Source organism: Trichoplax adhaerens, genomic scaffold (genome assembly GCF_000150275.1).
Source record: "Trichoplax adhaerens TRIADscaffold_4 genomic scaffold, whole genome shotgun sequence".
NCBI lineage: Eukaryota > Metazoa > Placozoa > Uniplacotomia > Trichoplacea > Trichoplacidae > Trichoplax > Trichoplax adhaerens.
In genome coordinates, this window is record NW_002060946.1 from 3,843,001 (window position 1) to 3,866,948 (window position 23,948).

A 23,948-nucleotide genomic window follows, 5' to 3' on the forward strand; every position below is an offset into this window, starting at 1 on the left:
TTCTTTCCTCCATAGTAATTTATTCTCGTCAGTTTTAGACTACTGCGTTAGTAACATGTTTTTTAACGATGTATAAATATATACATATGTACAGTATATATAATACTCATTCTTCCCAGAAAGAATATTCTTCTAAAATACTTTATTACACTTGTCTCTCTACAGTTTATTATAGATAATAGTTGTAAGATTAAGTCAAATACGATAAATACGTTCAAAAGGTTAAACCCATCAAGGAGCAATTAGAAGAATTAAATTACAGGATATCACTATGTTGAACATATCAGATCGTATAGTATTTACTTTTAGATACGACTAATCGGCTATATTGTCGTAATCTCGATATCATTACTTTTTAGCCGCCAAAGAGGAGAGCGGGGAAAGGAAAGAAAGCTAAACAAAATAAGGGACCCGCAGTTGTGGATGGCCTTAGTCCTGATAACATGAGCAAAGAGCAGGTAATGTAATCAATTTCATTCCCAGTTATAATACATTGTCATAACACTAGCTTAGATAATTTTAAATATACTTTGGTGGCCTTCATCGTGAAACCAATGTAGAGACTAATAGGTGTTTCTGATGCCTTCTATTTCTATTTTTTCTAGCTTCTCGAACACATCAGCCGATTGCGAGAAGAATTAGATCGAGAAAGACAAGAGCGTAACTTCTTCCAACTGGAACGCGATAAAATTAATACATTCTGGGAAATAACTAAAAGGCAATTAGATGAGAAAAAAGCAGAATTAAGAAATAAAGATCGGGAGATGGAAGAAGAAGAAGAAAGGCATCAAGTCGAGATTAAGGTACGTTTTTTGCTTGAATGCAATGTTTGAATAAAAATGGAGAAAGGATACTTTGGTATAGTGTATTAATGTAACTATGCTATAATTAGGTTTATAAACAAAAGGTAAAGCATTTGCTTTACGAACATCAGAACAATATTACGGAACTAAAAGCAGAAAGTAGGTTGAAGTACTTCTGTATAAAAATTTGTCGCAGTTAAATATATAAAAAATTTTTGATCTTATAACGTTGAAAAACTTATCTGAGTATGAAATCTCCTCTGAATACAGATTCAGTTTCACTTAAGCTCGCACAAGATGATAAACGTGGTCGAGAAATGGAATTGGAAAAAGATAAGCGTGGCTTGAAGGTCAGCATTTTAGTACATACTGTAATAAGGATATTTACGTACCTTAGTCATAAATCGATGGCTATCAAACCGAAAAAAATATATAAGCAAAATATATGTGTTTCTCGTAATTGAAAAATATTAATTTGTTGTTTGACTTGCTTATTATCAAAGGTTCAAATAAAAGAAATGGAATTATCAAATGAAGATATTATGAAGGATCTTAAGAAGGTCAGAACTAACTGTTGATTATATAATTAAAATAAAAAAATTTAACGCAACTCGCTAGAAGACAACTATGTCGGTTGCATTCAATAAATATACTCTCTCACTCATGTACTCGTAAACAAAATATAGAAACACGACGAAGTGGTTACCCAAATGAGACAGGAGTTTGAGAGAAAATCAAGAGGTAAAGGGAATATAATTTTTCATTTCGTCGACAAATTGTACTTTATATCGTAAAAATTCACTTATTAAGCTATAGCTAGCTGATAGCGTTATATTCATTGTTTAGAGTTGGAAATAAAGTACGAAAAGAAAATGAGAGACTTAAGAGATGAGCTTGATTTGCGAAGAAAAACTGAAATTCACGAAATTGAAGAGGTTAATTATCAATTACGTGTATACTGATAATATCCAATACTGTTTTAAATTATCGTTTAACACAATTTATTAATGAATAACATTACTAGTTACAATTTTACTATATACCTGCTTGTCAGTGATATGCAAAGCTTTCGAAATCTGTAATTTAATTCTAATGTATAACATGTTTATACCTCTCTGCAGCGTAAAAACAATCAAATTAATACTTTAATGAAAAATCATGAGAAAGCATTCAGCGATATTAAGAATTATTATAACGATATTACGCTGAATAACTTGGCACTAATCAATTCTCTCAAGGTATCTAAACATGTTTTAGCTATTATATTCTCTCAATAATTACGATGAACGACGATTAATAGGATGTCAACAATAGCATTTTCTTTACTATTCATAAAGGAACAAGTTGAAGAGATGAAAAAGAAAGAAGAAAGAACTGAAAAGCTAATGCAAGAGATTCAGTTAGAAAATAAACGTTTAACTGAACCTCTTCAAAAAGCACGTGAAGAGGTTACCGAATTGCAACGCCAGGTAATTTTATATTGTATGGTAGAGTTTCATATGTTTTATTAATAATGCAATATTATACCACATTAATCACCTCGCTGTTGCTCGTAAATAGTGTGTGATATTTTAAAGTTGTGATCTCATGGTTACTTACTTTTGTTTGCCTACGCTTATTGATAGAAATTACGGTACGCCATAACATTTAACACTCTTTTACAAGTAGTTAGATTGAATAGATTAAATTGCCAACTAGTATTAAGTGCAAGCAGTTTCGTCACGGCCAAGTGATTTAAAATGCACATATTGATTTATTTAAATTAAATGAAAAAGCAGCATGATAATTATAAGGGAGTTTCAGCAACACTTTATATGATAGAATTTCTTATCATCAGTCCTATTTTTTAACTTTTCTACTTTAGTTGACCAACTATGAAAAAGATAAATCTTCACTTGCGGTAAGTCTTTAAATACAATATCCAGCCTGAAAATGCACGCATAAGACAAATTCCTAGAGATCAATAATAAATAGATTGTTGGTAGATAAAATAGATTAAAATATATCAATTAAATATAATATCTTCATTTACACCATTTAAATTAGAATGCTAAAGCAAGATTAAAAGTACAGGGTGAAGGATTAAAAAATCTTGAATGGGAACATGAAGTGCTTCAACAGCGTTTCGAACAATTGCAATTGGAGAGGGATGATTTATATACTAAATTCGTAAAAGCAATACATGAAGTACAACAGAAGAGTAGCTTTAAGAACTTGCTACTTGAAAAGAAGCTTAATGCTCTTGCTGATGTTCTTGAAAAGAAGGTAAATTATGGAAATGACAATAACTATAATTAGAAGTTATACTTAACTTAGCAATATATACTTTTTTCACTTAAATATTTTAGGAGGCTCAACTAAATGAAGTTTTAGCGGCATCTAACCTCGACCCAACTGCTCTATCAGTTGTCACAAGAAAACTAGAGGTTATTACGAATTTAAAGTTAAAAACCATCAGCATGTATCTAGTTTGAAGCTTAAAAATAAATTAATTCAAATCTTTCATCATTTAGGATGTCTTGGATTCTAAGAATACAGCAATTAAGGACTTACAGTATGAACTCGCCCGAGTCTGCAAGGTAATAATATCATTGTATATTATAGAAACAAGCGTACGTAGACTTATTGTTAAATAAAAAATGTCTACAGTAAGAGAAATGTGATGCATCTGAATGTATAGGAAGCCAGTATAAAAATTTTAATAAAGATTTACTGTAGCAAACAGGCTCATATGTGATAAATAAATACTAAAATATTAAATTATTATTTATGAATGTATATTTTAGGCTCATAATGATTTATTAAGAACTTACGAAGCTAAATTAAAGTCATTCGGAGTTCCAACTGAAGAGCTAGGATTTAAACCTTTGGAAACAACAGTCAGCGGACAAGTTTTGGGTAAAGGACCGGCAGGCTTAGTTTCAGCCTTACCATAAACATATTGCTAACATTGTCTCTTTCAGAACATGGATAATCTATATCATTATACAGATTTATTAATGTAAAGTGTCAGTCGATTGCATTTATCACAATTAAACTCGGATCTTTCAATATTCTAAAGATTTTATGGCATAACAATAATCATGATGGCCAGATTAATATTAACTGGACCATTCTCTTACTGTTTCATCACGTTATAAATCTATGAATAATAGCGCATCATGTAAGATAGTAGATTTAGATGATCACATGTCTTTTAGTTAATCATTCCATTATTAATTTGACCTTGAGAAAAAATGTTAATTTCCCCGTCAAAATAACTTCTCATTGTATTCGTATATACTTCTTAAAAAGTTTTACTGTAATCATAATTGTGAACGTTGTCTACTTTTTTAGAAAAAATATGTTATTTATAAGATATCACTAATTTCTATGGGCTTATAATAAAGAAAATTTGCCATGCGTAATTATTGAACTGAGATTAAAGGTTTAAATAGCAAACTATTTAGATCTATAGCCGCTTTTTATCTTATTCTGATGGCTTAACTTACATATGAGCAATTGAGCATATTACTGGTCTAATAGCTACTATACAATTGCTAAAGAATCAAAAATGCCCTGCTAATGTGACCTTCAGAAGGGGAGAAGTCTTCCTTATTTCCTTCTTAAAGCTTAATATAGTAATAATGTCATGATAATCTGTATGCAACTTGCACTTATCTTAGCAATAATCATTGATAATCCTATAATGAATAATGTAACCTACTGTATAGTTGCAAGCATAATATTTTTCATTATTTTCGATACCCTGATATATCTATTCTTTAAGATATTAACGTTTAATAGTAATGACCTTGTCTATATAACATATCTTTAGCAGGATTTCGATTTTATATATCTCTATCTTATATTCGTATTTAGCAAGTTATTGTTAAAATCGTATGTTAAAGGTAGTTATTAAAGTACGATAGAACCTATAACCCATAAACTTGTTATAATATAGCAAGATAGACTATAATCTAGTTAGCAGATAAGTGAAAGAGATATGTTATTGATAATTGCATTGGATGATCTCGTTGTTTTATATTGGTTGTCATAGAAACAGGGCTGGAACATTTAGCTAGCTTGTTTGATAAGAGAAAACTATCAGTCTATCACAGAGTTTAGTATCGATTACATTATACATTGAGTCATAGGCATCTATAGATGGATCTATAGCCATGAGATATTACTTATATGCTGGTATATGTGTCATTTTACCAATTATCAACAGATAAAATATTTCAAACTCGCGGAAGACAGAAATAAACAGCACAAGTTTCACCATCACTGAATGATAGTCTAGTTACTTGAAGAGACTAGCGGTTGCAGTAAATGAACGGGAAGGACTAGTCATCCGCTGGATATTGGATATTCGAACACTTTTATATCAGATTTACAGGATCTGCTTAATATTTGAAAGCAAACTTGGACGAAAACGTTAATAATTTCAGAGCTTTAATACAACAAGGTCTCGGTTCCATTTTAACTTTGGTAAAGGATCTGTTAATTATTAGCTAGCTGTATACTGTAGTTATGATTGGAATTTAAGATTAAATGGTGTATATCGAAGATCTGTAATATCAGATAATTGCCAAATATATCGTAAATCGGTTGCAGTATGAAATCCTATTATCAGCTGTAACTATCTACTCTCTTAAACGCAACATACCAAAGATCCTAGGAAAATTTTGAGCGTTAGAGGGCTTTCTCTGTATATTATAGTATCGTCTTTAAAATTTTCGAAAATTTAGCTTATAATCATGGCAGACACGCTACTATTAAAGGCTCTACGAGGCAATGCTAGAAAAGTAAACTTAAATAATAAAGATTTAAAGACTATACCTCGGCTTGTTGGAAAGTTATCAGAATTAGATACCTTGGAAGCTAGAAATAATAAGATAACTTATTTACCGACAGAAATGGCATTACTCGCTAAGGTTAGTTATTAAGCTATAACTTAGGTAATTATCTACTAATTATAGATATTTGCGGTTATAAGAACTAACTGTACTACCTTATCATGTTGATACTGCGATAATTTAATAAGTAATGTTGTAACACAAAATGATCATAATCATTAAATGATGAAGAATTCAAATATTGTGAAACGGAAATGATCCATTCTCTAAACTTATGAAGATCTTACTTTACAAAATAAATTCAATAGAGTTATCAAGTTTCGGGATTATAGACGGAACTTTTTCATTAATAGTATCTAGCATGAAGAAAATTTCGACGGAAATTTAAAGCTATTATATATAATTATTTATGTTAATACTAAAGTTCATACCCTTACCTTTTCAATGCATTAAATGGATAGAATAATTAATTAGAAGTTGATTTCACAGTAACAGTAAGTTTTGTATCTTTCAGCTTGCCAGCTTCAACTTGGGATTCAATGAATTATGCGAATTACCAAAGAATTTAATGTACTTATCAAATCTACGAAAACTACATCTTTTTAATAACAATATTACTGAGCTTAGTGGCGAAGTTATTGGTAAATATCTTTCGCTTTAGCTTTTGAGGTAGAGAGTTTTGTACGCTTTCTGTTAAAATTAATTTCCAGTAACGGTATTTTGAATTTAGGGAATTTGAAGCAGTTAACGTTATTAAATCTAAACAGAAATAAAATACAACAATTACCAAAAGAAATTGGCAGGTGAGTTAATCCCTATCATAAATTGATGTATAGCTATCGATAATAATTTGTCGGGATCATATCTGTAATATTGAAAAATTGCATTACTTATCGTAAATGTAGTGCTGAACAATACTGATAATATTACAATACGAGCTCAGATCATATGCAATAGCTTAATCAGCGTCTCTCATTATATAAAACACACGATATACTTATTTGCAGTAATTTAAGAACATAGTGTAATTAAAACAAATAAATCCGATCTCTTTATACATCTTTTTATTAATTTTAGGCTTGTAAATCTGGAGTTTTTAAGCCTTGACGATAATCAGTTAGTAGAGCTACCTGATGAATTTTGTAAACTAACAAATTTAAAGGAGTTAAGCATTTGCAGAAATCAACTAATATAGTAAGGAATATTTACATATAGGTGAAACTTCTTAAATGGCAATGTTGCATGGATCATAGATGAAAAGGCTAATGTATGATTGTTTTTCTAATTTATTTAGTCTACCAGACCAACTTGGTAGAATAAGAAAAATGAAAAAATTATTCTTGATTCGAAATCAGTTAGATGTAATACCTGACGTATGTAAAAGCAATATTTTTCCTTTTTGTTGAATCGATGTTGTAGCTATTAAACAAAAGTTAATTATATGATTGATTTATGCAGTATACTACATCTTCATAAACTCTTTATTGCTGATGTTATTACAATAACTTTTATTAATAATAATAAATCTTCTGTGGGATTATTGATATCTCATATAGTCTTTAGGTAAGATGTATCAGCTCTCTATTTTGGATGTATCTATTAACAATATTAGGTTATTACCTAGCGAGGTAAGTCTTATTTTCTGGCTGCTGTCTTGCAAATATAGTTATCAGTGACATTTTTAACATCGTTGTGTAATTATAGCTACTTTTTGTTTGTAGCTGCTAAATTTACCATTAACTGAGCTCCACATTGAAGGAAATTCTCTAATTGACAAAGTTCCAGTTCATTGTGACTATGCTGATGAAGTGTTATCACTAAAGGTAAAGCTGGCTATATAATTTAAATTACAAAATGACATATACTTAATTCAGTAACATACTTTTCAAGGCTAAAATATGACCCATAAAATAATGATAATTAATCAGTGTATATGGTCGATGTAATGACCATAAATGAGAATATTCAAAATTTAATTCAAATGCTAGCTAATATTAGTTGCCTTCGTCACTAGTGTATATATATAACGCTTTCATATATATTCCTTTTTCCTACTCAAAATGATATTGAATAGATTGTTAGAGTTTTAAATTTTATATCATATGAAAATTCTTCTAATTGATCTCTCGAATAGGAGATTGCTGCTCGATATATACTTAAAGATCTAAAAAAAAGGTAGATAAGCTGTATAAAAATTCATCTCTCTGTTACTATGATAGATGTAGTACGGTAATAAGATTTATGATATAAGTTTATCCATTTCTTAGGGACTCTATAATGCGATTTGAATTACGTTACAATGATGAAGCTCGAGAAATGCTTCTGGAGGCCAAAGAATGTCCGATCTGTACTAATTGTTTTCTAAATTCATGGTTAGAGTGTGCAGAATTTGTCGACGCGAAAAAGGTATAAGCTCTTGTTGGAAAATTTTAATCTTGATTATTTATATTTTGGTAAAGTTTTCGCACTATTCATGCAGATTTTAGGGATTAAAAATCGTACAGGAGTTATCCCGGTGCGTGTGCAGCTTTGTTCATATAAGTGCTTCAAAAGTGACGGGCATGGTTATTTAGGAGTTGCTACTCCATAGGATCGATTACCTTTCCTTTTATTGCACCATGAGTAGTTACTGCTGTATAGTTGAGGAATGGCGAATGTTGGATTCAATTATTTGAATATAGGAATCATACTGTATTTGAGTAATGTTTAAGCGCTATATTCATCAGTGCTAACCGTATTTAAAGTACAGTATATGGGTCGTATTTCTAGGTTATATCGCATTTGATTAATAATTTTGGACGACGATAAAAGTGGGCGTATATACTTGTAGATATGCCATTTAATAATAAATTAATAATTCACTCTTTCTCATATCATAAAGTAAAATTATTGTAAAAATAACACCTGTAAAGGTATTTGTTTGGTATGAATATGTCACTTAATCTTCTCATGCAAGAAATGATATACTGTGCGTATGTGTGATAATTGGGCTAACTTGATAGCTCACTAATAGAGGTCGTGTAATATTAGGGATAATTAAAAAAAGGAGTAGTGGAAATACAATATTTTGTATATACTGTTCACATCGGTAAAACAATAATCTGGCGCAAAAGGGAAGAATGTTCATTTATTTTAAAACGTACGCAGGAGATGAAATATTTGAGGATAAAAGAAGTTTCAAATGGAAGATACATGCGAGGCTGTTTTTGTGTCATTTGATTAATTTCACTAGAAATTATGGAGAAATTCATTTTTATTATGTTTTAATAATTTTTATAAACAGTAAGAATCGATGAATGTATAATACACAATGTGTAATTGAATAAAAAAACGAATCTTCCAAAGTATTTAAGTTAATATTTAATGGAAATGGACGCCAGAATATGTCATAATCCAAGCGACCTAATTTTGGTAGAACAAGATAGATAGGTTTAACTTTAATTTTTGAACTATGATGATGAATATCCTAGAGATTGCTGTTTATTTTACTTATCGATTTTGGAAGATATCATTTTCATCCACTTACAAGAAAAATTGAGAATGATGACATAAAACCTTCCTTAGTTAATTCCCATGTGTCACCAACTTCTTCTTCATCAGCAGGTTGATAATAGGTGAAATAGAGATATAGTAAGCCAGCATTGGCTATGCCAAATCTAGAAGGCAAGATGAGAATTAGTCTAATTCGTAGTTGATAACATGATGTACTATCGTTGAAGATGGTATGCACGACGTTTCTAAGAACAGCAAGTACTTTCAGGAGATTTTTATTGATTTACTGGACTCAAAATACAATCGATACCTACATATATATATTACACGTAAGCTACTTTAGGCTATGGGTATGTGTTGTTTTATGTGTTTTAATGCAGAGGTGCAAAAGATCACTCTTGTTATCCTGTATGACAACTCTATGTCCATTTATCATTATTGTTAAGATGACAATACTGCCAGATGGAATGGTATACTGTATTGTACTTACATTCCTATGCCTAGTATCCCATAAAGTGGAATGATTCCCCAAACGACACCAAACACTAAACCAACAATTTGCCTTAACCAGTAAATAATATCCAGGTATTCATCCTATTATATTGAGAGCAAGATAAATAAATGAGAAACAGAAGACATTCACATGTAGTCCACATTTCTTGTGGCCTTTATCATTGGTTGCACAGGATTTTGGTGATTATTTTAGATATTCATAAAGATATTGAGATAGGAGTGTACGGCATGGTTTCATTCTTCCATTTTAATTACAGTCATTACCTAATAGTAGTTATTTATTTATATATATATATATATATATATATATTAATGGGTACTGTAAAGTATACAACAACATGTCTTAGTATCATCTTTATCTAGAGTAACAAGTTGTCCAAGATTGAATGTAAATGATTGGAAAGTGTTTGGAATATGATTACTCACTGAATAAATCGAATAGAGTCGAGTATATCAAGAATGTCTCCTCTACTTGCTATCATCATGCGTTACTGTATAACAAATCGAATGGGACAAAATCAATCGCAACAGCAGTACAATCGACTAAAGAAGGTAAGGAATAGCCAAGTCCAAAGAGTGCTTATGAACATCACGATACTACTACTACTACTACTCCGCAGCACGTGAGATTGATTCAATCGTTGCAGATGGATCGAGTACGCCTGGCTATATTTCAACTACGATAGGCTATTACCTTTTCAAACGTTGATTTAGGTCTTAAAGCTCTATGGAAGACGGAAGCCGAGGTATCGGATTGATTATTTTCTCCTTTATTCTTTTGCCTTTTACTAGGAGTAGTCGACATGACGAAGCTCGTAGAAGTGAAAGAAGGCCAACTGCAATTAGCCAGCGGATACAGTCGCCTAGTAACTCACTCTCGAAGTACCGCTACCAATACACTACCGTATACTTTATACTGTACACTATTAAATTCTGTGAAAGTGTCAGTTGCATGGGTCCTTTCGCTGGTACTAGAGGTACAGTACAATAGTATGGTCGTCATGGTTGTGGACGGACAGCAATTGTACTATCGTAAACGTAAAAGGTAGCCGCTGTATTATAGTAATCGCTGTTACAGAGATTTGCCTCCTTTGTCAGATAGGATATCACGGGGACAGACATACTATAGTAAAGTAACAACAAGCACACGGTCCCATAGTGGACCTCGGCGATCTGGGACGTTACGATACGGAACGTATCAACTTTAAGACTGACTTGGGAGCCAACCCTTACCCATGGATTCTGTTCTGCTAGCAAACATACAGCAATCCAGATTTAGCTCAGGCAGAGACCAAGTTGTGGAAAGATTGGTGATCAAATTGTAATCATCTGAGCTTGATGATATTACTTATCAGATCGTAGAGATATCACTTTCAGCTCAATCTGCATTAATTAGTGAAGAACCATTTCTAGTAACTGTATCTACCGTATGAAAAGTTGGGCTAGTATAATTTGGCAATTGTGTAGAGAGGGATAGGCATTGTTTCCTTGTAAAACGCGCTGGACTCAATCAAGTCGACTATCGGTGAGCAGTGGCTAATGGCAGCAAACAACTACTTATTTTCTGAATCGATTCAAGTAGCTACATGTATATTTGCATCCATCTGCTTATACCTGTGTTAATAACTTGTTCTATTCATATGAGACAGGGATCATTGAGTTATGGCAACGAATGACAATCAAGAAGTGCAATCGGCTTCAGATAGCAATCATCAACTTACTGCAGATGGGAAAAATGCACAAATGATAATTTGTCCAAACTGCCGGTGTAAAATTCTATTAAAGAAAACAGCGGAATTAGTCAATACTGATGTACGTATACAGCCATCAATTGATAATATAATAGTATCCATCTATTTTCTGTACTATCCAATGTCATACACCATCTAGATGTTAGGAATGATCATTCACTAATGAATTATAATCAATAAACTTGAATCATAATAATGAACGTAGTCTGTTTGATGGAGTAAAATTTTTGAAATCATTTAGTAATTCTATCAATCATGTTGTTCGCAATGATCTAACCCTACTTGTCACTAGAATGACCTCATCCTACTGCAATGATATGCAATTCATTATAATATATAATTTTTGATTCATCGCATAGGAAACCCAATCATCAATGTAATCATGAATATAAACAGTATAATTAATTAATTTATACTGTACCATGCAAATACGCAATTACAACAAAAATTTCAATCTAAAACTACTTTTGCGCTATTCTTCTTCTTTTATATAGATTTTTTTACCGTACATGAGGGTAAAGAAAAATACTAGCAACCAAGAATCAGGTCAAGTGGATGGTGAACAGCTCAGTCAATTTTGGAAAGTGGACAATATGTTCACTTTTGAAAACGTTGGTTTCACAAAGACAGTCGGGTCTAGCATTAAATATTTGATATGTGCAGATTGCGAGATAGGCCCTATCGGTTGGCACGATATCAACGATAAAACAACCTTTTTAATTGCTACACAACGTATTCATTATTCCGACTAAATAGAACAGAGTTCTGATTGATTTTAAACTAATCATGTCGATCAATATGATACCATAAATTTCTTACTACTCCAAACAAGTGCAGTATTTGCTGTTATCTAACGCATCTTTTGTTCATTCACAGGCTGATATGTATACCTTAAAAATGTTCTAAATAGAACCTATAAATGCAATAATCAATAGATGATTAACTGCTTCGAGAAAGTATTTAAATTGCAAGTATAGCTATCAAAGAGTATTGTAAAAAACAAAAACCTTTTTAATTTATATACAAAGTATGTACGTGCAGTGTACAGGATATTCAGTATGCACATTTACAGACGGTATATATATTTATATGCTACTGCGTCGGTTATGTAGTACTTACTATGGACTTAAATAATACATACACGAGAATATTTCAAGTTAGCTTTACTGGATATTGCAGAAATACTACATCTTTCATCAAAATTTGTTCCTTTTTCAATATCTTATGTTGCCGTAAGTGAATAGGAGAAATATATTTTTTATGAATGAAAATATAATAAAATGCATGCACAACTTAATTTCAATTCGTGATTATATACTCGTATTTGCGATAAATAAATAGGAATGGTTATTACGACCATACATGGCAAGTAAGATTTAATATAATAGATATTCTAAGCGGTTCATACAATACCGTAACTCACCAGCAACCCCGCTTTTTCAATATATTGAGATAATTATACTACGCTTTTAAGTCGTAAACTTGGTATTTGGGTCTAATACTATAATAATCTTGAACAAGTTTCAATCATTGAATTTCAAAAATGCCAATTTGTTGCTTAAAAAATTTTAAAGTTTCTAGTATTGTCTCGATAAAATCGAATCTGTTATGCCTGGGGATCGTTTTCTTAAGATAAGCATATTCTAATTATGGCAGGATACCTAGTCTTAAAATTGAGTTTTGTAAGTGCTTCTTCCAGTACAGGTTTTACGATTTATCGATTGTTTTTCGTCAATCCATGCAATAACATTTTTGGAGGTAGTAATGAATTTGTTATAGACCTTGCAATGCTATTGAATAGTAACTAGATGATGATAGACTCAAATTTTCATAAACAGAGTCATTTTATTACATTAAGTTATATAAAATGAATAGCTGGTGATCCAATGTAAAAATTATTACAACCGAAAACTTATACAGACTGCCAGTCCAACATTTATGTAGAAAATACCGTATATTATTAATATATACTTGCATAAATAAGCAGGCAAAATATTAGACTATTCTTTTTAAACCAGAATAATTAATCGAATTATTAATTACCTCGAAAATATCATACAAAATCATAACAAGCAACATAGTCATTTAACATTACTATCATAATTGCAATATAAACATTTCCTTCATATTCCTTACAAGATCGAACATATGCAATGTACTAAATAGTTATAGCCGTAAGCTGTAAAATACATATTCACTGCCGCACGATAAGCCTCAATTAAGTGTAAAAATATCTTGGTACTTACATAAGATTATGGATATATTATATTGATACCTTCATATCAAGTCACTTTAGTTATATCTCTCACTATATTATACCTAAGCAACAAGGATAATTGATAGTACAGTGTGGATATCTGTCATAAGATATAACTTCTGACCTTCTTAGGTTAGCAACAAGTCTTGACAAATTTTTTAAAGATAAAACAGTATATTTTGTAAATATTAATAAACCCAAGTACAAAGATCGCTTCGTATAAATATTGACGATAAAATGTAGTTACAGAAATTAATAATCGCAAGCAACAAAATTTAGCTCTAGTCACCAAGTTGACCTTTCGTATTATTAGCAACACTACCTTACTGTACGATATCCTGAGGTGAAATGAAATAGTTTTACGAGTATACCATGTCCTCTACGAAAATATATCCACCCGAATTATTCGTGTTTAAATCTACGTAACCAATTTTTGAAAAGTGAGCTCGCTACAGATCAGATATTAATCATTGACGTCTAGTATATTTTGGCTTAAATTGAAAAACTAATCGTTTTTATGCCTCAATGACAAGGCGGATAAATATCGATTTAAACCTATGATTCAAGTATCTTAGTTCATGATGGTGATCATAGTACAGTGTTAAGAGTTCATGATGGATTACTTTTTTACTCATTCAACTGACATAAAATAGACGCAGAATGTTTGCACCTATGTATAGGTACATGCACATATACATCGCTATGCTATACTACTAATACACAGGTATTACCAAGAAGATTCATTGCATCTAAAGTGGTAGAAATGCCCTTTATGCATTAGTATCCGTAGCATTAATTATCATCGTTTGCAGATTCTATCGTGATCATAGGTACAGTACTTTGATCATTCGTTGCACTATATGAAATTATCGTCTTTGATGTCTCTGTTGAAGTTGATGGCGAAATCGTAGAAATTTCATACCGTGTTAATATGGCGTTATCAGTAGTAACAGATGAATTTTCATTTAATTTTTCAGGTGTTGAAAATTCAATGGTAGTAGTTGTCGTCTCAGCTACTGTGGCCGATATATTATTTCTAACAACACTGGTAGTCTCTTGGTTAGCAAAAGTTTCCTCGTCCTGAACTATTTTATCATTATTTTCTGGTATTACTTCAGAATCATTATGTAATATGCTCGGGTTATTGGATACTTCATCATTGGTGGCTTTCTCTTTGTTTAGTTGCTCTTGATATTCGTTTTCGCCCTCATTAACGAATAACCAATCATCAATATTGTCTTCCTCATAGAGGGCATTGTCCCGTATTTCCATTTCATATCGAATATCACTATCTAACCTAGTTCTCCATTTGATATCATTGTGATTTAGATTATCACCATCCTCTTCAGTCTCATCTTCATTTCTTAAGCCATCATTTTCGTCCATCTCATTGCCGTTGTCGTAGAATTGATGTTCATGGTTATTTTGTTGGTTATCACCATCTTCAGTTAAGTCAGCGCTACAATCATTTTTTGCTGCCTGCAGTGTACTTACAATTGTAGTTTCATTATTGATAGGCTCGTCATTGGAGACAGTTGTTTCTAGATTGCTGCTATTTTCATCGATCATTGCTCGAGGTAAAGATATATGATTGGCAATATCTTCCTTGTCATCATGACGGTCAATATGGGATGATTCTTTAATCAGATATGATAATGTTTAATATAAAATTATTATTTGAAAAATTATATCATCGTCGCATATATCAAGTTTAAAAATATTATTCTAAATAGATTATCTCACTTTATATCATTATAATTATTACCTTTATCATCATTGACAAGATCAATTTCCACTACGACCTGAGGTTCAGAAATCTGTTGTTCACTATCACGTGGAAGCGAATGCAATTCTTCACTTTCTCCGCCTTCCATTTCCTCAACTTCATCTTGATCGTACTGTCCAGGTTCCTCAGAGGAGATATGGATCTCAACATTAGCTGTAACTTCATTTTCCACGTCATTATTTGAGTTGACAACAGCATTGATTTCGTTTTCGACATCTTCATCTTTTGCAACATGCTTAATAACTGCAGGAAGTTCGACCGTTCTAGCATGCAATATCCGCTCTTCTTCGCCTTCCATTGATATTGTAACATGCACTGGATTTCCAACTTTCCGTTTTGGCTGTGGTAGGGGAGAATCAAATTCGGATGGATTTAAAACTATTCTTGCCACGCATAGAACACACTCTTCGTCGCATTGTTCTATAGCTTGCATTAACTCTGGTCCTTTAAGATTTCGTACATTTCGTTCATTTAAACTGATGATGTAGTCATCGACATTTAAAGTGTCAACCTTTTTAATATTAGATAAGATGAAATGAATTTTTAATTTAGGACACATTAATTATTAAATGAGATTATAATGTTAGATGCTAATCTAATCTATTTTCATCGACTAGTAATTACGACGATGTTAAACATGCTTAATAGAGCGTAGAAATGCATATACACCAATAATTAGTATCAGATACTGGGAGTAATTATTTGTTGACATTGTAGAAAATTCCTTTGATTATTTAGCGCATTACTACGTCGATATATATTATATTTACCAAAAATTTGCTTTCATCCACACGAACGATTCTGGGTGGTGCACTGTTTGACAATTCAAACCCAATAGTTTTATTTGTTAGGGGAATTTCAACGGTTTTAAGGTTTGAAAGTATTGCAGAGGCACAAAATACGCTTAAAGGGCCCTAAAGATATGCGGATGTTAGATGATTAGTTATGTTACAGTTAAAATAATATCTTAGCTTTAAATCGTTATGGTTTATTGCACTAGTATAAGATTTAACAAAGTTTACCAAGGCAGCGAAGAGATCTGCACTACGATCGCTTGACTTGCCAAAGACAGGATGAACACATTGAAATTGATTTTGTGAGGCACCTAATAACATTATAAGATGGCTGAATTACTGTACTATCTCTATTTTATAGTGAGGATTAACTAGAAATTCATAACCTTAGAAATTTAGCAATGTAATAAAAATATTTGTATTTTATTTATCTTAATCTTTAAGAAATTAGATTTGTACAAGATAATAATTTTAATATAATTTAATATCTCATAAAAAAATGGAACAGAAAAGACTATATTAGCATAAATAGAACATTACCATTAATTTGTGGTGGTATTACAGATGCCAATGATCCATTATTTCGATTCCAGATGGACGATATCATATTGACAGATATCTTATGTGATCTTATCAAGATCTATAGATATTCATAGTAATAAAAATCTTTCATCAACTCTTGGCAAGTTATAATTGATTTCAGTAATCATTATTTCAGGTGGGATTGTTAGGTTGCAGTACTAGGAAGAATATATGCTGTGCTATACTAGTATCAAAATGGTCTTGGTAATACAAAAAGTAAAAAATTAAGAGTTTCATGATTTACAGTTAGTGATGGTTGGTTAGCTGATTTTAAAAGTAAAGTAGTTTATATACCTTTTGTAAAGCTTTCATTTGCTGAAGAAAAATACATCGATCCCGAATTTTCATTGCCATTTTATCTTTATTAATGGCTTCAGTCAAATGAAATTTCGCTAATAGTAATAGGATTAAGAGAGAAGGTAAGTATATTATACGGAAGAAAGAAAGTGATCTTCTTTACCATTAAACTACCTAAAGCACTTCGCAATAAATGATTTTTTTTCCATAACTCGGGTGGGCACTTCTCTCCATACATAGATTCTACCACTGCTAAAAACGTTTGAGTGCTCTCCACTTTGGTTGCTAATAAAGTAGTGGTTTTATGGAAAATAATTATTTGATTTACATATATTTACTTTATAAATCTGTAGTATATAAGACTCTTTTGAATAATCATTACTCACAAGTTGTATAATGCATCAAAACTTCGGCTGCAAAGTGATGAGATACCGCCGTAAATATAGCGGACTTGACCTAGATATGGATAAATTGATCTAAATTACTCAAGAGTACACCAACTTAAATACAGCTCTTAGCTTTAGGGTAACAATTAACCTCGCTCATTGATCGCCATGATTCAGGTATATACTTTGTACTTGCATCATTTTGCATGAATTCAAATAACTCTTGATAGCACTTACCAACCTGACACAGCAATTTGTCATGAGAAAGATTTTTTAGTAATACATATATTTTTATACAATATTTTCTTCGATATCACTACTCAAAAGTCTGACTTACAATAGCAGATTCTCTGCAAAGAATAACTTTAGTTCTAATATCGATACTGTCCATCGTGACAGCAATTTTACCGTAATAACATTCTTGAACTTGAGCCTGTTGAGAATTTGCAATTAAAAACTTACTTATTTGGAGGAAATTGTCCTGTTGATAGTTATCAAAAATCTCTTATATTACCTTTAAAATCTTGATATAGATTCGCAACATTTTTTCGCTTAAATCAAACGATGCTGCATTTTTAAAGTTTTCCAATAGCATATTGAAGGCGCCTAATTGAGTAATCATATTAATCATCCAAATTACTTTATCGTTGTTCAGTTAACAACCAAAAGTATGTTAAATAGAATTTAAGTGTAAAGTTATACTGTCGATTAGATTTGACTCGTGGATTCATGATTGCTACTACTTTTAAAATATTTTGACAAATTAATTGTATAAGGAAATATTGATATCCATTGAGAGTAAGCTAACCTGCTGCACGTTGATAGTATTGAATTGCTGCGTAAATTCCATTAACAGTAACAAAGTTCTAGAAAGAAATCATCGAAAGACGAATCGTAAAACTTTGAGATTAAGTAAATGAGACGTTGTTTAATTTTATTCTTAACATTATATTTTTATGAGCACTTATAATGCCTCAAAAATGTACCTGCTTCGAAGCTAACTGAGTAAGTAGTGCCCCAATGTTATACAAAATTGATGCCTGTCAAAGATATGGAGAGAATCATGATAATTACATAAAACTATGTATACCTGTTAGTGAAATTCAGATAGAAATTAGCGCTATTTAAGTACTTCACTGTCAAGTAGTACTAAATAGATATCTTATACAAGTATTGGGTGACGTAAAAGCTGGTGTAAAAAATATTTACTTTTTCAAAACTTATTGATTTTTGAATTATTGGCTCGCCATTTAAACAGTCAAACCTGTAGCAAAAAATACGGTAATTTAATATTGAACTACTGAATAATATAAAGATAAAACACTCCTTATTCTATAAAAATGACAACTCTTAACGGCAAGGTCAATAACACTATACTTTTTACCAGTAAAATTGGATATTGAAAATTTTTCTCATACGAAAAAATCGTTTGCTAATAAAATATAATTGATTGAAGTATTCAATTAAATTTTTTAGGCCTGCTTCTGATCGTGTCGCTGACAAAGCGTTCTAACATATGAAAGAATATAGTTTAGTAACGAATTCGTGCCTTGTATTTGAATTATTATGACATTTAAAAATACTATTACAGATCATCGTTCCCTTGGGTTTATTTTAGCTTTATACTTGTAACTAATATTTATCAGTTTTATTTCATATAAACAAAATCATTTAGTAGTTGTCTACCTCACGTAATTTCGTAAAAGTTTCAATAGCATCTTCGTATAGATCAGGGTCTTCATGATAATGATCTCTAATTATATCCTTAGCGGGAAGAAATTAAAGTTAATTTACTGTAGGTACAGATAGTAACAGCATCGAGAAACTACAATAAACATATTTTAGCAGATAAATCGCTTGATAGAATTTAACATTCTTTCATCAATCTTTGATCTATATGAAATCTTCGTTATATAACTGTGCTACTGCTAAAAACATTAACGAAGGTAGTTAACATTAAATTTTTCTATTTTAATATGATCATAATTATTCTATATTTTATAAGATTAGCACCAGTTTAAGTTTTGAATGTAAAAATCGTAACTAAAACAACATGATCATTCTGTGCGATATACTGCTGTCTTAATTGAAATGTTCGGCAATTGTTCGATTTTAGGTATCATAATCGACTTTTAATTTTAAATTTGTAAAGTATTTATTTAAATGTTTTTATAACATGATACCTTGAAGGCGAACATAAATTTTATTGGTTTACCAACTTTAAGTCCAAAGGTAATCATAGGCACCGATCGATGAATGTTGCTAAATGCAATCATGAAAACTTTAAGATTAGGCTACACAATTGTACCTATTTTGAGTTAATTGATTATGCTAACATAAATTCCGAAAATTATGGCATAATAAATAAAATAGAAACCAGTTAGAAGTATCTGATTAAGTTATTAAGCGACGCTGTAAGTGAAACATTACTACTGTAAAAGAATTACCTTTCATTTTGGAAACATATCAAATTGCTATTTAGTGAGCCTAGGTCGTTATGAAGTTTGTTTAATTTTTTAATGTAGTATTTCAGTTGATGTTGGGTTGTATTCTTAATATACTTGTCTTTGGTAGCACTGAAAAGTGAAAAAAATATCATTAAGTATATATAATTCTGTCGTAATTTAAATACATCAATAAGCTATTAGCAAAAATAATCTAAATGCTAGATTGTAGCGATGTTAACTTCCTAAAATTCTTCTACAGCTGTACTTATAGGAGAAAATAACCCGATAAATGATATCGTACTGTTACAGTATTTCAAAGTCTACGTTACGTTAAATTTTAAATCGCTATAGGCTTTCTCGATTTCATGTACTTACTGTACTAGTATATATTTTGTAGATGGTATTACTATAAATCGCACGAATTATGAAATGTTCTAACTTTACGTACACACTTTATATTATTTTATATAGTTGAATAAATTTTACATTAATATATAGAATATATATTGAAAGTATAAAACAAGGACATAAAATACAGTATCTGTTATAAATGTTAGGGTTAGCAACATGAGCGACATAATAATTGATGCTGCATCTTATGAAGTAATTCCTGCAGCTAAAATTTAAGATTAATACATTCATGGAATAGATTCAACAGTTGTATCAATGAATATGACGAGTTAATAGTATTAAAGATTGATTGATGGCAGAAGAATGAGACGTTTTCTTAAATGTTTTAACGTGGAAATTGCTACGATCTTAAAATTTTTCGTAGATTATAAGTTACTGTGGATTAATGTACATATGTAGTTTTTGAATTTTTTAGGTATGGAGCGATTGTACGCATACTGTATAGTGTATACGAGTTTAAATTGTTAAGACGTCATAGTCATAGTTGCATAGGTGTGCAGCTAGTTATAAATAATTAAGAGAATATAATTATAAAGTCCTATTGGAGTTTAAGCAAATATGCTATCGCTACGGATAGAAATTTGTTCCTATTCTGTTAAAGTATCAAATCACATAGTAGGATTAACTGTCCTTATTATTTTGTAACGAAATCAACTAGTTTATATGTGTATTGATATTGTGCATTAATGAAAATTATTCATTGTATCATGGCTTGTCTTTCATGAAATGTTTAACTAATTAATTGTGGGGATAAAATGGAAAGTAGTGAACTGTTAATAGCGGATTGTATTTTCTATCTAAAAATCTTTTATGATAATTAAATGGTTGCAGAATAAAGAGTTTTATCGTCTCGATGTCCAAATTATTGAAATCGATTGAAATTTACAATGGTAGGCTTATCAATAAGTGAAAAATCGAGTTATGGGAATTGTTCGTGTTATGATTGAAATGAATCATACCTTGCAAAGGGGATAAAGTAGAAAAAATAAAGTAAATGTAGCAGCAATAATTTGAATAAGATTAACATATTCTCGTGATGAAAGGTGGCGTATCGCTATAAAATTGATCCTGATTAAAATGATATTGGTGCGTGGTATTATTCCTATTTGTATCCTGCCGAAGTGATCAATTTACCCATAAAAGATTAAAAAAAGGAAAATAATCCAAAAATTTCATAAAGACTATGAGATTAGTTAAAAGATACGGTACAGTAGTAGTTAATTAATCTGATGTGCTAATTGGAAATTTGACTATTTTGTATATTTTAAAATAAAGGAACCTCTACCTACAGCACTCAACTATAGCGTTCCATCAAGGAAAATTTCATGTATTAGTTTATAAATTGGATTGTCTTAATTTAAAAGTATCTTTTATCTATAGGGTTCTGTCAATTAAATTTTGAAGCTCTAGTTAATAAATAATCCAATTATTTAATTATTAGAATGTCTTTACGGGTGACGTTCGATTAGTTAACTAGACCTGATATGGTAGTTGATGAATCTGATTATTTAAATTTATTAAAATGAAACGTACCATTAGCGGTAGCGTTACATCAAGCGAATCATTTTACTAGCTAAGATGAAAATACTGCAGTAAAATATTATAAACCAGGATACCGGGCTTCTACTAAAGTGCGTAAATTAAAATTTAAGTATAAGTATCTAGAAATACTATAAAGCTACAATTAGAATAGTTGCTTACATGATACTATAATAGAATGACGTAGCATGTTCTAAGTCCACTTAATACTTTTATGAGATTCGAAAATTGAGATGTTTCTTTCTTATGGCCTTAAGTGTTCGATCGATAACAGTAAGCTACTGAAAGTTGTTTAGATCGTCTATTGCTAACTGTTTACATAAAATAATTTTAAAATAAATAATTAGAGCGACGCTGTATTTCAACTGCATTGTGAATATTTACAGTATGTCAATGTGGTCGTTTACCGTTAAATAAGGAAGATTCGAAAAAAAAGATGACAAATTAATCATGTTACCTAGACAGTAGAATTAACTCGGTAATGAACATGAATTTCAGTTAAAGCGCATAGTTCGGCAGTAGATCAATGGTTGTTTACATCATACCAGCACCGTAGATTTATTAAATTGGTATTCAGATTAAAAATATAAAAAAAGCTGTATTCATGATATGGAAAAGTCGATAGTTAAAAAAGGGGAAATTTCTCAACTTAAAAATAAAGCTGTAGGCACAGTAATATCATTTTAGTAGTGTACCCCCGTACGGGAGATTCATTAAAATATTCCAGACCGTATTCAAATAAATAAATGGTTATAAAGGATGTTGTAATTGTAATTTGAAAATCAGGTGATGAGCTTAAAATAAGTTTATACTGGTTTAACGCAGAGTCTAGTACAATAGTAAAAGACTTTAGACAAAATGGATGACTATCTGCTTCTTATGAATGGAATGGCACACAATCACAGTAAGTTTCAATTGATGTAATGATGGGATCAATATTAACACTAACTGTTCAGTAATTCGATTTTACCTTATTAAATTTTCTGCTCCTCCGCGTAATAGCATTGTACGAGCAATTTGGTTATGCAGGTTTATTCTTTTGATAAATAATCGTTCGGCATTAATTCGCATAGGGGTGTTAACATTATCATCTTCTTTCTCCCCTTGATGATTTTTACCATTGGATGAATTAACCATATGTTTACTATTACGATAGCTGTCTTTGGCATTGCTATCTTTTGAACTACTGCCAATTAGACTCATTTTGGCTTGTATTTTCTTACTGTTGATTACCAATGTAAATACTTTGGTAATAGTTAATGTTAGAGCAAAGAGTTTATCCAATTACTCATTCACTTTCCAAATAGTAACGATATTGCCAATCATACGACAATTCGTGTATGAATATGGTGGAATTTTTGCAAGTTTTATCCAAGAAGTTGGAATTAATGCTCCGTCTTGTGTTGAAGTTTAAATCCAGGATCTTTCAACGATTATGATTACAAAGAATATTCAATTAATGGAGTTGTTTGATCTAGGAGTATGGACTAACCACTGTTTGTAAAAACTTTATAAGATTTCTTTTTGGACTCAGATATTCCACTTAATTATACTGGTACACATAAGTGTAGCTGTTTTACCTTGTTGTCTGTTTCCTTGTAATATTTTGTATTCGTCTCACGAACTGAAATATAGAAAAAGTTATGATTATTTATTTTGATTGTCTAGAGATGATGAAGATGCAGTCATTTTCAATATTATAAGGTTAAGGATATTAAAAAACTCGCTACTATAGAATTGCTATGATTGGAACAAAGCACCTAAGTGAGGGCTAGGGTAAATCAACTACTTCCGAATTGAAGGATTAGCTATTGGTCTGAGCATATTCAATACAAATAAATTTATCAATACCTCTTTTTACCGTTAATAATTTTTAATTGGGTTAATTAGTTATGCAGTATTTTGTAGCGATGAACATACTGTGTTCTCGATCGACAGTTTAATAATGACGATAGTGATAGCAAGAAGTTGATGGTTAATCGTTTTAAGTGAAAAAATAACAACTTTGATTCTGCTTTCTACTTTAAAGTCTAGAATTACAAATAGAAT

General features: G+C 30.9%; 5 protein-coding genes across 5 annotated transcripts; 3 read left to right on the forward strand and 2 right to left on the reverse strand.

The window, feature by feature from the left end:
• Positions 1-380: 380 nt before the first annotated feature.
• On the forward strand, positions 381-3,739 carry TRIADDRAFT_24206 (uncharacterized protein; the record flags this gene model as incomplete). The annotated part of the gene is made up of 14 exons (XM_002111471.1): positions 381-458; positions 606-803; positions 893-962; positions 1,074-1,153; positions 1,307-1,363; positions 1,490-1,544; positions 1,650-1,738; positions 1,925-2,041; positions 2,141-2,272; positions 2,668-2,703; positions 2,850-3,068; positions 3,152-3,229; positions 3,317-3,382; positions 3,590-3,739. Coding segments are annotated over 14 exons (1,425 nt in total), but the record flags the coding sequence as incomplete, so codon positions are not given.
• Positions 3,740-5,545: 1,806 nt separating this feature from the next.
• TRIADDRAFT_55597 (uncharacterized protein) lies at positions 5,546-8,234 on the forward strand (the record flags this gene model as incomplete). The annotated part of the gene is made up of 10 exons (XM_002111472.1): positions 5,546-5,722; positions 6,159-6,285; positions 6,375-6,447; positions 6,722-6,838; positions 6,939-7,017; positions 7,201-7,272; positions 7,366-7,467; positions 7,779-7,819; positions 7,912-8,050; positions 8,124-8,234. The coding sequence occupies 10 exons, from the start codon at positions 5,546-5,548 to the stop codon at positions 8,232-8,234; spliced, it is 1,038 nt and encodes a 345-aa protein (XP_002111508.1).
• A 770-nt stretch (positions 8,235-9,004) lies between these two features.
• TRIADDRAFT_24387 (uncharacterized protein) lies at positions 9,005-9,730 on the reverse strand (the record flags this gene model as incomplete). The annotated part of the gene is made up of 3 exons (XM_002111962.1): positions 9,005-9,046; positions 9,171-9,300; positions 9,627-9,730. Coding segments are annotated over 3 exons (276 nt in total), but the record flags the coding sequence as incomplete, so codon positions are not given.
• A 1,581-nt stretch (positions 9,731-11,311) lies between these two features.
• Positions 11,312-12,152, forward strand: TRIADDRAFT_23935 (uncharacterized protein; the record flags this gene model as incomplete). Its single annotated transcript, XM_002111473.1, has 2 exons — positions 11,312-11,461; positions 11,895-12,152. The coding sequence occupies 2 exons, from the start codon at positions 11,312-11,314 to the stop codon at positions 12,150-12,152; spliced, it is 408 nt and encodes a 135-aa protein (XP_002111509.1).
• Positions 12,153-14,449: 2,297 nt separating this feature from the next.
• Positions 14,450-23,102, reverse strand: TRIADDRAFT_55599 (uncharacterized protein; the record flags this gene model as incomplete). Its single annotated transcript, XM_002111963.1, has 19 exons — positions 14,450-15,294; positions 15,423-15,954; positions 16,214-16,357; positions 16,466-16,548; positions 16,778-16,877; positions 17,114-17,211; positions 17,291-17,401; positions 17,503-17,572; positions 17,654-17,743; positions 17,840-17,935; positions 18,017-18,108; positions 18,311-18,368; positions 18,489-18,542; positions 18,712-18,766; positions 18,887-19,011; positions 19,189-19,266; positions 19,686-19,764; positions 19,950-20,078; positions 22,870-23,102. 19 exons carry the CDS (start codon positions 23,100-23,102, stop codon positions 14,450-14,452), a joined length of 3,072 nt encoding a protein of 1,023 aa, XP_002111999.1.
• Positions 23,103-23,948: the final 846 nt, after the last annotated feature.